Source organism: Akebia trifoliata, chromosome 11 (assembly GCF_017979445.1).
Source record: "Akebia trifoliata isolate Shusen 1 chromosome 11, ASM1797944v1, whole genome shotgun sequence".
Taxonomy (NCBI): Eukaryota; Viridiplantae; Streptophyta; class Magnoliopsida; order Ranunculales; family Lardizabalaceae; genus Akebia; species Akebia trifoliata.
This window is the reverse complement of record NC_141385.1, coordinates 7,021,793-7,036,350: the sequence shown is the minus strand read 5'-3', so window position 1 is coordinate 7,036,350 and position 14,558 is coordinate 7,021,793. Positions and strand designations below refer to the sequence as shown.

Sequence of the window (14,558 nt, the reverse complement as noted above, 5' to 3'; positions counted from 1 at the left end):
ATGTTATAGAAGGTGTCAGGGATTGAATCCGCCTGATCGATATGATCGGTTTCTACTACGATTCAAGACTACCCTATAGTCAACTTGCATAGTCTAAAGTCAAACTAGGGTGCAACCATCCTCAATTTTTGCCAAATTTATTAAACGGATCTTATGGCTACATTTTTTTCAAACATCACATGATTCCTTAAATTTTATGTAAAAGGGAAAAAAATGAAAAAAAGCCCTGACCATATCCCATGTTTTAAGGTTCACGTGTAAAAAATTTTGAATCCAAATTAACAAATTGGTAAAATACGAATCAAATAAAAAAATATTGTAAGATCAGTAGGATATGTAAACGCCCCGAGTAAAGAAAATTGCTAAATTAAGAATGTATAAATGTACAAGACTTTTCCAAACTGAAAATCATTGATATTAGCAAAATTATTAAATCAATAATAATCTCATTTTGTATGAATCTTCAAAATTGGAAAACATTGCTTTTGGCTAAATTCCTAAATTAGAAAATTATGAATGAAATTTCAAATTAGAAAGTTATAATATGAAATTTTCGAATTAGAAATTTATGAACATGAATTTCTAAATTGGAAAATTATGAATATGACCTTCCAAAATTAGAAATTTATGAATATGAATATTTCAAAATATGAATATAAATTTTTTGAATTAGAAAATTATGAATATACGACAACTCGACGAATTGACAAGTTTCAATATTACACAAAACTACCAAATTAATAAAATATGAATACGCATGAATTTCGAGGTTGGCCAAAATTAATATCACGCAAGAATTATTAAATTAGGAAAATACGATCATACATGAATCTCAAAAGAAAATAGATATCATGTAAAATTACCAAATCAAAAAAATATGAATAAACATAAAGGTGAAAATCAATGTCATATAAAACTATCAAATCTAGAAAAAATATAAACACGCATAAATCACAAGATTGATGAAAATTAATATCATATAAAAATATCAAGTCCAGAAAATATATACATTCATAAATCACAAAATTCGTGAAAATCACTATCATGTAAAATTATCAAATCTGTAAAATATGAACACGCATAAATTACAAAATTGGTAAAAATCAATATCATGGAAAATTCTCAAATCTGAAAAATAAGGACATTCATAAATCATAAAATTGGTGAAAATAACTATAATGTAAGATTATCAAATATGAAAAATATGAACATGTATAAATCTCAAAATTGATAAAAACAAATATCATGCAAAATTCTCAAATCTGAAAAATATGAACACGTTTAAAACTATTAATTTTTAAATTGACAAGTTTGAAAATATGTAAATTTTCGAAAATTGAAAAGTTACAATCATATGTAGAATTTGACAATTAGAAATTTATGAACATGCAAGAAATTTCGAAATCGAAGAATTATAATCGACAAGAACAAAACAATACGATGATAATAAATTATAAAAAAATAATATCACTTTGATAAAAAAAAAATAGGGGGAAGGAAGAGAAGAAGAATTAATAGTAAAATAAAAAATAAGAAGCTAAAACTCACCTCTAAAATAATAATTGTGTAAGATTCCTTCAGACGAAATCCGAGGTAAGTACGAGAGGTGTGATGGGAGAGAATGAAGAATGCGAGTCCTTGGAGAGATTCCTTCTCTTCTCCTTATTTTTCTTCTATTTTTTTTAAGGAACAAGAGAAAAGAGCAAAAAAAAAATGGAGATAGCAAAATGTGGAGAGTGAAAGATAGGGAGTAGAGACGTGGGTAGAGAGTGTCTAGAGAGAGAGAGAATCATGGGGGAACAGAACATCAAGAGAGAAAAAGAATCGTGGGGGACGCCTTCAAAACTTGGGGAACTCCAATTTTATAATCTTTTTGTTCCCCTCCCCCATTTTTTTAATTTTCTGATTCTCTTTATTCACCACGTTTTTTGTAGAACAAGGTGGCTATTGATCCCGTGTTACTCGTGCTTTAGTTGCCCTTTATTGATCGATTGAGTTTAATTTTCATTTTAATTTGATAGGTCGATTGCATTTTCATTTTAATTTGATTAGTCGATTGAATTTTAATTGGAATATTTGTTGGTTGATTGAATTTTAATTTAATTTGGCTAGTCGATTGAATTTTAATTTGGATATTGATTTGAGTTGTTTAAAATTTTCGATTTGTTTAAGTTTTATTTATTATAGTTATTCAAAAAAATTTCTATTTGTTTAAAAATTTTCAGTTTGACTTGTTTTAATTTTTGTCGTTTTGAATCGTGATTTCAAGTGAACTTTCAATTTTTCTAATCGTGCGTTTTCTAAAGTTTTTTCTTTTGATGTGCGTAAATATTTCGAAAGTCTATTTTTACTTTTGCGTTTTTCCAAGAATTAAGGTCTCTATATAAAAGACAGTTATCAACGGGTGCTTTGGTCGTTTTTGCTATGTTTTCGTCCATTTTATATTTGTTAGACTCGAAATCATATTCTGAGGGCAATGAACACTACACATTTATATCTGCAAGAAGTTTAGAAATAAAAAAAAAAAATCTAGGGTGACTCTTTTAATCACATCTTTGCAGAGGAGTAGAGTGTAGCTATTAAGAGGCTTCACGAGGAGATTCAAAATGAAGAGAAGTTTGTGTTACAGAAATCTCGAATACAATGGTTAAAACAAGGGGATTCGAATTCAAAAAAATTTCGTGCTTCAATTGCATCAAGAATATCACATAATTCTATTTGGCCTATGAAAAAGGATGATGGCTCTTTTACGACTAATAGAGAAGAAATTAGGAATTTGGGGGTTCAATCTTCAAGAATATTTTTACTCCAGATTCAAATGATGTATGTCATGTAATCCCGTTCAGAAAATGATTGTCTGAGGAATAATAAAATGCCCTAACTGTTGAAGTGACGCTGCAGGAGATCAAAGATGTTATATTTAGACCCCCAAGAAATGAAGGACCGGGTCTGGATGGTTTTCGAACAGACTTTTACATGTCCTTTTGGAATATAGTGGGCAATGATGTGATCAAAGCAGTTCATAATTTTTTTCAGAAAATCAAAGCTTTTTCGAGAGGTAAAGTCCATATTTTTGACGCTTATTCCCAAAGAAGATGTTGCATCTTCTTTTGATAAGGTGAGGCCAATATCACTTTTGTAATTTTTTGTACAAAGTGATTATTTAAATTATAGCTAATAGATTGGCACGGTGTTTGCATAATGTGAAAAAAAAAAAATCCAAATTTGATGGCCTCAGGCCGTCAAATTTCATAAAATTCGATGGAGCAAGGGGTCGAATTGGTGTTGAATTTTTCATTGTCAATTTTCTTTTTCAACGAGTCGAAACTATCAAATTAATGTAGGATGGGAGAAATTCGACAGCTCTAATCCGTTAAATTTGGGAACATCAAGAATTTCGACAGTCCTAGCCCATCAAAATCCAGTTTCTAAATTTCGTGGGCCTAGGCCCGTCAATTTTTTCTGTCGCGTAGTGTTGGATTCTGTTGTAAGTGAGAATCAATCAACATTTATTAAATGCTGAAGGATTTCTGGTGATATTATCTTTGCTCACGAATTAGTCCGAATATTCCAATTAAGCCTGGGGCAAACGTCTTTTTATGCTAAAGTTGATAGAAGGAAAGCTTATGATCAGGTTCGATGTCGCAATTCTTAAAAAATTAGGATTTAACGAGACTTGGATTTTTGAGTGTTTCCCTTCTCCCAAAGTTCTCTTTAATTCTTTCTGGTTCAACGTGTGGACTCTTTCATAGTTTCTGTGGGTTGACACAGGATGACCCTATTCCACCTTATTTATTCACAATAGCTAGCTATGAAAGCTTTTTCCTGCTTATTGGAGGAACAAATGCAGTTGGGACTTGTAAAGGTACCGATTACTAATGATTGTCCAAATATCTCTCATTTATTATTTGCGGATGATTTGCTCAATTTTTTTTTTTTTAAGGATAGTGTGTCCCCGTGCTCTGATATTCATAAGGCTCTTGATTTCAACCACAGGTTACCGGTATAAAAAAAAATATTTTATTAAGAAAAAAAGGAAAAAGAAAAAACAAAGTATTTTTACATGTCCCCAGTAGTTGAATGATTCTTACTTTTGACCGTTCTATTAATATACACATTTTTAGGATGTATCCAATCAAATGGTCCATGGCGATCCATGTAGTAGTTAAGGATGGGGATCCATTGACTGGTGAAGAATGACCCACGGGCAAGCAAATGCATGATCCCGACGGTGAAAATACAACATCCACCGCTCAAGTTCTATACATATCTCCATGGCACGTATCTCGTACGTTGATACTTATCTCAAGCAAAAATCTCGATAGTTTGATTTCGTATTAAAAAGGTTGGGATCATGTGTTTTTTCCACGAGTCATTCTTTACGAGGCACCTAATCCTGAACCGTTAGTTAATACTGTATAGGTGATCTAATTTCGGGCAAGATTTATGTATGGGCCTCGTGAATTTGTGGGACAAGGCCTGCGCTTGGCAAATATCAGATTAATATGTTAAGTTGCAGTATGAAATACCGGGAGAGAGAGAATACTGAACCAACCATGTTTATTCTTATATTTATGGAAGATCGTCCCTAGCGACATCCACAGTAACAATAGAAAACAAGTTCTTCACCATTTGAAAACAGAAAGATGGTGGTAGTAGTGGTAACAAAATAACAATTACATTAAGGGTTCTTCACAATCTCGAAACAACTAACAAATGCGGTAGCATAGTACCACCAGTAGTGGTAACAATAGCATCAAGGGTTGCCCCCCAGGGCCAAGAATTGAGCTTGTAGGTCATCAACTACCTCCTCATCTAGCTTGAAAGCTCTAGCCAGAATGTAAGCAGGCACTGATGGGTTTGCACCGAAGATTGCATTGGCTTCGGTGAGCACACCTGGATTCTGGCTATTTAAGGCAGCGAAGGCAAGGGCTGGTTCCTTCCCGACATTTTGTTGAAAATGTACAAGTCCACGTGGGAATACGAACACGTCACCCACCTCGAGGGTTGTACTGTATAGAGTGTTGTTTGGGTTAGTGGTGATGAATCCAACGAGGAGCTTGCCTTTGATCACGACGAGGATCTCACTGGCCCGAGGGTGATGGTGGGGCCGGTTTTGCCCACCAGGTGCAATGTCGATCCGGACAATGGAAATTCCCTGCGTGTTGATACCTGGGAACGCGTCCACAAATGCAGTTGTGACGAGACCCGCGACTGAGTTGTTAGTGTTTCCGGGTTGGCGGAGCCCTCTGTAGACGAAGTCGGTCGATTTTACTTCCCTTGGATCTTTGCACGCGAAACCGTTCACAAAAACTGAACCAATAGAGGTAGAAATAAATTTAGATACTAGAACAAAAAAATACATCGGCCTTAACGTCAATTTATATCATTTTAAAACTTTGCTATAAGAAAATACCAGGGTTCTGCAAATCAGCAACACAGAAGTCTTGAAGTGGGTCGGCATCGGTGGCATGAACCAAGACAAAGTTACAAACACAAGCAGAAAAAATCAGAAAAACAAGAGACGCCATGTTCATGCCTACTTTACTTTACTCACTACTTATCTTTTAATGCTCTGAGAGGCGATACACATATTACATATATATAGGGTGTCAAGAGAGAGGTGGATGAAAATTTCTTTTAAACTTCCTTTACGTGTAGCGCCAAACTTGAAAAGGGTGTCAAGACAGGTGGCTGTCAAGAATAATCTTGAAGTGACCTCAAGATTGTACTTCATATCTCACTGCCCCATCAAGACTTCAGCCACCCAGGGTCAGCCGAGATGGTATGGACAGGGGCGGCGGAACTAAGTGTACACAAGGAAGGTGGGCCGTGGCCCCAACCATTTTTTTCAAATATACGCTTCTATAACGTGTTAATCTTCTAAGGCTCTACGTAAGGACAGGGGACAGGGGCGGCTGAACTACAATTTTTGAATTTATTCAAAAATATGCTTTTATACTGTAATCTTCTGCAATCTACGTGGGGCTGAACTACATGTAGATTAGGGGTGCCTCGCCCCCAACAGGATTTTTTTTTTTTTTTTCGAGTCATGCTGGGGTGACACAGGATTTAGTGTGATTCTCACAATTATGAGGTGGACATGCATACATAACCGTAGATGATTTTTACTCGTTCGTGAGGAAACACATCTATGCTTACGTACACATCCAATGTCAGAGTTGTGAGGATCGTAGTAAATTCTTTTTGTTATTTCTACATTTTCCTTTTTAATTAATTAATTAATTAATTTATTTAGTGTGATTCTTTTTGTCAGCACTTCGATCCTCTCCGCCTCTACCTTCGTTGATAAAGAAAACCAATTCAATTTTAATACTGCACGAGTTTCAAAGTCAGCGTTTGGATGCTCTCAAGATGTCAACGTCTGCAAATTGATAACATCTTCCAGTAAAATGAAGAAAAAAAAAAAAAACCAATATTCAATATTATCTTTTGAAACTCATGTCACTTAACTTGGGGATTTTCATTTCACCTTTCTTAATTTATAGATACAATAATTATTCTGTTATTTTATTAATAAGACCTGCAAAATATAGTTTCAAGCAGGGGCAGTATTTGTCGTAAGAGGACTAATAATAATTAGTGATAGTTTGATTTGTACACGGAAAGGTAAGGGTTTTTTTTTTTTCGGAATTCAAAATGATTTCCCAACATTAGTTTATTCTTAGCTAATATGAAATAATATCTAGGGCGAATTACCATTTCGTGAGCTGAAAATGAGTTATTTACCATTCTGGCTCAGTGTTCATTATAAATACCAAAACGTGAATTGTCACGTTTTCGTTAATAAATAAAAAATTAGAAGGAACTTACTATTTTTCAGGTTTTAAGCGATAATTTCGCAAGTTTAAAGTGAAATTGTCACCTTAAACCTGCGAAATGATCACTTCTAAAAGCCTCCGAAATCGTTATAATTCACGTTTTGGTAATTAAAATGAATAGTGTGCTGGAATCGTAAATTCGTCTAAATTACGTTGATCACTTTTTAGTAAATATCTCTAATATATATGATGTCCAAATAAACTTTTGAAAAACCCATTGTCATCGGTACGAGTTGGATGGAGTAGCTTATTGTTTTGCGGTGCCATTGTGATCTCTAATTGGTTCTTTTGTCTCATCATTATTTTCTAAAAATAGGAAACACATTAATGCTTGGAAGTCTTATCATATAGTAGTTAAGAATGATAATGGAGGAAAACTAGGCTAAAATAAAAATAATCATCCAAGTTAAATAACTGACTGATCTTTCATCCTCACCCCATGTAGTATATATCGATAAAAGAAATCACACTCTCTATTATTAGGTCCTCGATGAAGCTTTTGACGTAAGGGTCAAGATTTTCTATGCCCGCGATTAAACTTTCAATTTCGTCGTCAGGGCAAATCCACCATCGGAAATGTTGTACCCGATATGAGTGCTTAACTTAAATATATAATTCATCACGTCTCCGCTCAACAACCTTTATGATCAACAACAAATTTAAGGCTGCACATGACTCTTCCAAACATAGTAAACAAAGGGGGGTGGAGGGGTGGGGGAAGGAGATGATGAAATAATTTTATAAAATGAAAAACACAATAACGTGGAATAAAATATGCTAAATCGAGAGTCTAATAACTCAACAAATCAATTTCTTTCAATATCTCAACTTTTTATTATTATAAAATATGTTACAAATTGGATGATGTCATTAGGATCAATAGAAGGGAAAAAAACGGCTTTAAATTTTCAAAGATGTCTATTGTTCAATTTGACCGGATATTTATAAGAAAAAACAAATAAAAAAATGTGGGGTGATGGTCATATTAAATGGCCCTCAACAAGTTACAGGCGCATTTGAATTTGTTGACCTTTGGTCTTAAATGGGAGATTAACAAATATTACTAAAAATACCCTTATTGATCTTGTTTATCTATTTCTTTATTTTTGTGTATGTGTAAGAAGTCGTAGTGTCATTGTAAATGGCACGGTTCATTGCTTAGAATCGATAAAATCGAAAGAAGTTATTTTTAATTTTTTACTATACCCACCATCAAATACTACGCACATTACTCGCCCGAACACCAAACCTCCCGCCAGGTTCATTATCTTATTCTCAACTAGTGACAAGGTTTAGAGTTTATTTCTTCAAGTAATTATTCTTGGTTTGAATTGTTGTCATTCCCAAATATAAATAGATTTTGGTTGGGATTTCCCTAATTATATATGTCCAATCTCAATCAAGATTCCGTTGGTGTTTAAAACACATCGGACCCCTGAACAAGTCGTACAAGAAGTCTTATGTGTTTTAAATCCAACAAAACATTCCACATAGGCACCGGATGTTTCTATAGAAACGAGACAACGTCGGAACGACTTGACCATTTTTCACTAAATAGTAAAAGATATCCGATAGGTAAATTGCGGGTTTTCTAAGAATTGGGAGTCGCCACCTAGTTTAGGTCTTGGAATAAAAAGTAACTCCAAAACGGATCTGAATCGGTCCACGGACAAGAGAAATGGGTACGGGGTCAAATTACGTGTTTTAAAAGGTGTCAGGCATTGAATCCGCCCGATCGAGATGATCGGTCTCTACTACGATTCAAAACTACCCCATAGTCAACTTGCATAGACTAAAGTCAAACTAGGGTGCAATCATCCTCAATTTTTGCCAAATTTATTAAACGGATCTTACGGCTACGTCTTTTTCAAACATCACATGATTCCTTAAATTTTACGTAAAAGGGAAAAAAATGAAAAAAAAAAAAAAAAAAAAAGCCCTGACCATATCCCATGTTTTTAAGGTTCACGTGTAAAATTTTTTGAATCCAAATTAACAACTTGGTAGAACACGAATCAAATAAAAAAATAGTGTCAGATCAGTCGGATATGTAAACGCCCCGAGTAAAGAAAATTGCTAAATTAAGAATGTATAAATGTACAAGAATTTTTCAAACTGAAAATCATTGATATTAGCAAAATTATTAAATCAATAATAATCTCATTTTGTATGAATCTTCAAAATTGGAAAACATTGCTTTTGGCTAAATTCCTAAATTAGAAAATTATGAATGAAATTTCAAATTAGAAAGTTATAATATGAAATTTTCGAATTAGAAATTTATGAACATGAACTTCTAAATTGGAAAATTATGAATATGACCTTTCAAAATTAGAAATTTATGAATATGAATATTTCAAAATATGAATATAAATTTTTTGAATTAGAAAGTTATGAATATACGACAACTCGACGAATTGACAAGTTTCAATATTACACAAAACTACCAAATTAATAAAATATGAATACACATGAATTTCGAGGTTGGCAAAAATTAATATCACGCAAGAATTATTAAATTAGGAAAATACGATCATACATGAATCTCAAAAGAAAATAGATATCATGTAAAATTACCAAATCAAAAAAATATGAATAAACATAAAGGTGAAAATCAATGTCATATAAAACTATCAAATCTAGAAAAAATATAAACACGCATAAATCACAAGATTGATGAAAATTAATATCATATAAAAATATCAAGTCCAGAAAATATATACATTCATAAATCACAAAATTGGTGAAAATCACTATCATGTAAAATTATCAAATCTGGAAAATATGAACACGCATAAATCACAAAATTGGTAAAAATCAATATCATGGAAAATTCTCAAATCTGAAAAATAAGGACATTCATAAATCATAAAATTGGTGAAAATAACTATAATGTAAGATTATCAAATATGAAAAATATGAACATGTATAAATCACAAAATTGATAAAAACAAATATCATGCAAAATTCTCAAATCTGAAAAATATGAACACGTGTAAAACTATTAATTTTTAAATTGACAAGTTTGAAAATATGTAAATTTTCGAAAATTGAAAAGTTACAATCATATGTAGAATTTGACAATTAGAAATTTATGAACATGCAAGAAATTTCGAAATCGAAGAATTATAATCGACAAGAACAAAACAATACGATGATAATAAATTATAAAAAAATAATATCACTTTGATAAAAAAAAAAAATAGGGGGAAGGAAGAGAAGAAGAATTAATAGTAAAATAAAAAATAAGAAGCTAAAACTCACCTCTAAAATAATAATTGTGTAAGATTCCTTCAGACGAAATCCGAGGTAAGTACGAGAGGTGTGATGGGAGAGAATGAAGAATGCGAGTCCTTGGAGAGATTCCTTCTCTTCTCCTTATTTTTCTTCTATTTTTTTTAAGGAACAAGAGAAAAGAGCAAAAAAAAAATGGAGATAGCAAAATGTGGAGAGTGAAAGATAGGGAGTAGAGACGTGGGTAGAGAGTGTCTAGAGAGAGAGAGAATCATGGGGGAACAGAACATCAAGAGAGAAAAAGAATCGTGGGGGACGCCTTCAAAACTTGGGGAACTCCAATTTTATAATCTTTTTGTTCCCCTCCCCCATTTTTTTAATTTTCTGATTCTCTTTATTCACCACGTTTTTTGTAGAACAAGGTGGCTATTGATCCCGTGTTACTCGTGCTTTAGTTGCCCTTTATTGATCGATTGAGTTTAATTTTCATTTTAATTTGATAGGTCGATTGCATTTTCATTTTAATTTGATTAGTCGATTGAATTTTAATTGGAATATTTGTTGGTTGATTGAATTTTAATTTAATTTGGCTAGTCGATTGAATTTTAATTTGGATATTGATTTGAGTTGTTTAAAATTTTCGATTTGTTTAAGTTTTATTTATTATAGTTATTCAAAAAAATTTCTATTTGTTTAAAAATTTTCAGTTTGACTTGTTTTAATTTTTGTCGTTTTGAATCGTGATTTCAAGTGAACTTTCAATTTTTCTAATCGTGCGTTTTCTAAAGTTTTTTCTTTTGATGTGCGTAAATATTTCGAAAGTCTATTTTTACTTTTGCGTTTTTCCAAGAATTAAGGTCTCTATATAAAAGACAGTTATCAACGGGTGCTTTGGTCGTTTTTGCTATGTTTTCGTCCATTTTATATTTGTTAGACTCGAAATCATATTCTGAGGGCAATGAACACTACACATTTATATCTGCAAGAAGTTTAGAAATAAAAAAAAAAAATCTAGGGTGACTCTTTTAATCACATCTTTGCAGAGGAGTAGAGTGTAGCTATTAAGAGGCTTCACGAGGAGATTCAAAATGAAGAGAAGTTTGTGTTACAGAAATCTCGAATACAATGGTTAAAACAAGGGGATTCGAATTCAAAAAAATTTCGTGCTTCAATTGCATCAAGAATATCACATAATTCTATTTGGCCTATGAAAAAGGATGATGGCTCTTTTACGACTAATAGAGAAGAAATTAGGAATTTGGGGGTTCAATCTTCAAGAATATTTTTACTCCAGATTCAAATGATGTATGTCATGTAATCCCGTTCAGAAAATGATTGTCTGAGGAATAATAAAATGCCCTAACTGTTGAAGTGACGCTGCAGGAGATCAAAGATGTTATATTTAGACCCCCAAGAAATGAAGGACCGGGTCTGGATGGTTTTCGAACAGACTTTTACATGTCCTTTTGGAATATAGTGGGCAATGATGTGATCAAAGCAGTTCATAATTTTTTTCAGAAAATCAAAGCTTTTTCGAGAGGTAAAGTCCATATTTTTGACGCTTATTCCCAAAGAAGATGTTGCATCTTCTTTTGATAAGGTGAGGCCAATATCACTTTTGTAATTTTTTGTACAAAGTGATTATTTAAATTATAGCTAATAGATTGGCACGGTGTTTGCATAATGTGAAAAAAAAAAATCCAAATTTGATGGCCTCAGGCCGTCAAATTTCATAAAATTCGATGGAGCAAGGGGTCGAATTGGTGTTGAATTTTTCATTGTCAATTTTCTTTTTCAACGAGTCGAAACTATCAAATTAATGTAGGATGGGAGAAATTCGACAGCTCTAATCCGTTAAATTTGGGAACATCAAGAATTTCGACAGTCCTAGCCCATCAAAATCCAGTTTCTAAATTTCGTGGGCCTAGGCCCGTCAATTTTTTCTGTCGCGTAGTGTTGGATTCTGTTGTAAGTGAGAATCAATCAACATTTATTAAATGCTGAAGGATTTCTGGTGATATTATCTTTGCTCACGAATTAGTCCGAATATTCCAATTAAGCCTGGGGCAAACGTCTTTTTATGCTAAAGTTGATAGAAGGAAAGCTTATGATCAGGTTCGATGTCGCAATTCTTAAAAAATTAGGATTTAACGAGACTTGGATTTTTGAGTGTTTCCCTTCTCCCAAAGTTCTCTTTAATTCTTTCTGGTTCAACGTGTGGACTCTTTCATAGTTTCTGTGGGTTGACACAGGATGACCCTATTCCACCTTATTTATTCACAATAGCTAGCTATGAAAGCTTTTTCCTGCTTATTGGAGGAACAAATGCAGTTGGGACTTGTAAAGGTACCGATTACTAATGATTGTCCAAATATCTCTCATTTATTATTTGCGGATGATTTGCTCAATTTTTTTTTTTTTAAGGATAGTGTGTCCCCGTGCTCTGATATTCATAAGGCTCTTGATTTCAACCACAGGTTACCGGTATAAAAAAAAATATTTTATTAAGAAAAAAAGGAAAAAGAAAAAACAAAGTATTTTTACATGTCCCCAGTAGTTGAATGATTCTTACTTTTGACCGTTCTATTAATATACACATTTTTAGGATGTATCCAATCAAATGGTCCATGGCGATCCATGTAGTAGTTAAGGATGGGGATCCATTGACTGGTGAAGAATGACCCACGGGCAAGCAAATGCATGATCCCGACGGTGAAAATACAACATCCACCGCTCAAGTTCTATACATATCTCCATGGCACGTATCTCGTACGTTGATACTTATCTCAAGCAAAAATCTCGATAGTTTGATTTCGTATTAAAAAGGTTGGGATCATGTGTTTTTTCCACGAGTCATTCTTTACGAGGCACCTAATCCTGAACCGTTAGTTAATACTGTATAGGTGATCTAATTTCGGGCAAGATTTATGTATGGGCCTCGTGAATTTGTGGGACAAGGCCTGCGCTTGGCAAATATCAGATTAATATGTTAAGTTGCAGTATGAAATACCGGGAGAGAGAGAATACTGAACCAACCATGTTTATTCTTATATTTATGGAAGATCGTCCCTAGCGACATCCACAGTAACAATAGAAAACAAGTTCTTCACCATTTGAAAACAGAAAGATGGTGGTAGTAGTGGTAACAAAATAACAATTACATTAAGGGTTCTTCACAATCTCGAAACAACTAACAAATGCGGTAGCATAGTACCACCAGTAGTGGTAACAATAGCATCAAGGGTTGCCCCCCAGGGCCAAGAATTGAGCTTGTAGGTCATCAACTACCTCCTCATCTAGCTTGAAAGCTCTAGCCAGAATGTAAGCAGGCACTGATGGGTTTGCACCGAAGATTGCATTGGCTTCGGTGAGCACACCTGGATTCTGGCTATTTAAGGCAGCGAAGGCAAGGGCTGGTTCCTTCCCGACATTTTGTTGAAAATGTACAAGTCCACGTGGGAATACGAACACGTCACCCACCTCGAGGGTTGTACTGTATAGAGTGTTGTTTGGGTTAGTGGTGATGAATCCAACGAGGAGCTTGCCTTTGATCACGACGAGGATCTCACTGGCCCGAGGGTGATGGTGGGGCCGGTTTTGCCCACCAGGTGCAATGTCGATCCGGACAATGGAAATTCCCTGCGTGTTGATACCTGGGAACGCGTCCACAAATGCAGTTGTGACGAGACCCGCGACTGAGTTGTTAGTGTTTCCGGGTTGGCGGAGCCCTCTGTAGACGAAGTCGGTCGATTTTACTTCCCTTGGATCTTTGCACGCGAAACCGTTCACAAAAACTGAACCAATAGAGGTAGAAATAAATTTAGATACTAGAACAAAAAAATACATCGGCCTTAACGTCAATTTATATCATTTTAAAACTTTGCTATAAGAAAATACCAGGGTTCTGCAAATCAGCAACACAGAAGTCTTGAAGTGGGTCGGCATCGGTGGCATGAACCAAGACAAAGTTACAAACACAAGCAGAAAAAATCAGAAAAACAAGAGACGCCATGTTCATGCCTACTTTACTTTACTCACTACTTATCTTTTAATGCTCTGAGAGGCGATACACATATTACATATATATAGGGTGTCAAGAGAGAGGTGGATGAAAATTTCTTTTAAACTTCCTTTACGTGTAGCGCCAAACTTGAAAAGGGTGTCAAGACAGGTGGCTGTCAAGAATAATCTTGAAGTGACCTCAAGATTGTACTTCATATCTCACTGCCCCATCAAGACTTCAGCCACCCAGGGTCAGCCGAGATGGTATGGACAGGGGCGGCGGAACTAAGTGTACACAAGGAAGGTGGGCCGTGGCCCCAACCATTTTTTTCAAATATACGCTTCTATAACGTGTTAATCTTCTAAGGCTCTACGTAAGGACAGGGGACAGGGGCGGCTGAACTACAATTTTTGAATTTATTCAAAAATATGCTTTTATACTGTAATCTTCTGCAATCTACGTGGGGCTGAACTACATGT

The 14,558-nt window shown here is 34.2% G+C and overlaps 2 protein-coding genes across 2 annotated transcripts; both read right to left on the bottom strand.

The window, feature by feature from the left end:
- Positions 1 to 4,536: 4,536 nt before the first annotated feature.
- Positions 4,537 to 5,586, bottom strand: LOC147390639 (germin-like protein subfamily 1 member 14). Its single transcript, XM_086417405.1, has 2 exons — positions 5,417 to 5,586; positions 4,537 to 5,313 (listed from the first exon to the last, which is right to left on the bottom strand). Exons 1-2 carry the CDS (start codon positions 5,535 to 5,537, stop codon positions 4,757 to 4,759), a joined length of 678 nt encoding a protein of 225 aa, XP_086273531.1. The 5' UTR covers positions 5,538 to 5,586; the 3' UTR covers positions 4,537 to 4,756.
- Positions 5,587 to 13,093: 7,507 nt separating this feature from the next.
- LOC147390638 (germin-like protein subfamily 1 member 14) lies at positions 13,094 to 14,146 on the bottom strand. The gene is made up of 2 exons (XM_086417404.1): positions 13,974 to 14,146; positions 13,094 to 13,870 (listed from the first exon to the last, which is right to left on the bottom strand). Exons 1-2 carry the CDS (start codon positions 14,092 to 14,094, stop codon positions 13,314 to 13,316), a joined length of 678 nt encoding a protein of 225 aa, XP_086273530.1. The 5' UTR covers positions 14,095 to 14,146; the 3' UTR covers positions 13,094 to 13,313.
- Between the last annotated feature and the right edge of the window lie 412 nt (positions 14,147 to 14,558).

Coding starts and splice junctions, on each gene's coding strand:
- LOC147390639 (XM_086417405.1), bottom strand. CDS start 5,537: ATGAACATGGCGTCTCTTGTTTTTCTGATTTTTTCTGCTTGTGTTTGT. Junction 5,314..5,416: donor TGCTGATTTGCAGAACCCTG/GTATTTTCTTAT, acceptor CTATTGGTTCAG/TTTTTGTGAACGGTTTCGCG.
- LOC147390638 (XM_086417404.1), bottom strand. CDS start 14,094: ATGAACATGGCGTCTCTTGTTTTTCTGATTTTTTCTGCTTGTGTTTGT. Junction 13,871..13,973: donor TGCTGATTTGCAGAACCCTG/GTATTTTCTTAT, acceptor CTATTGGTTCAG/TTTTTGTGAACGGTTTCGCG.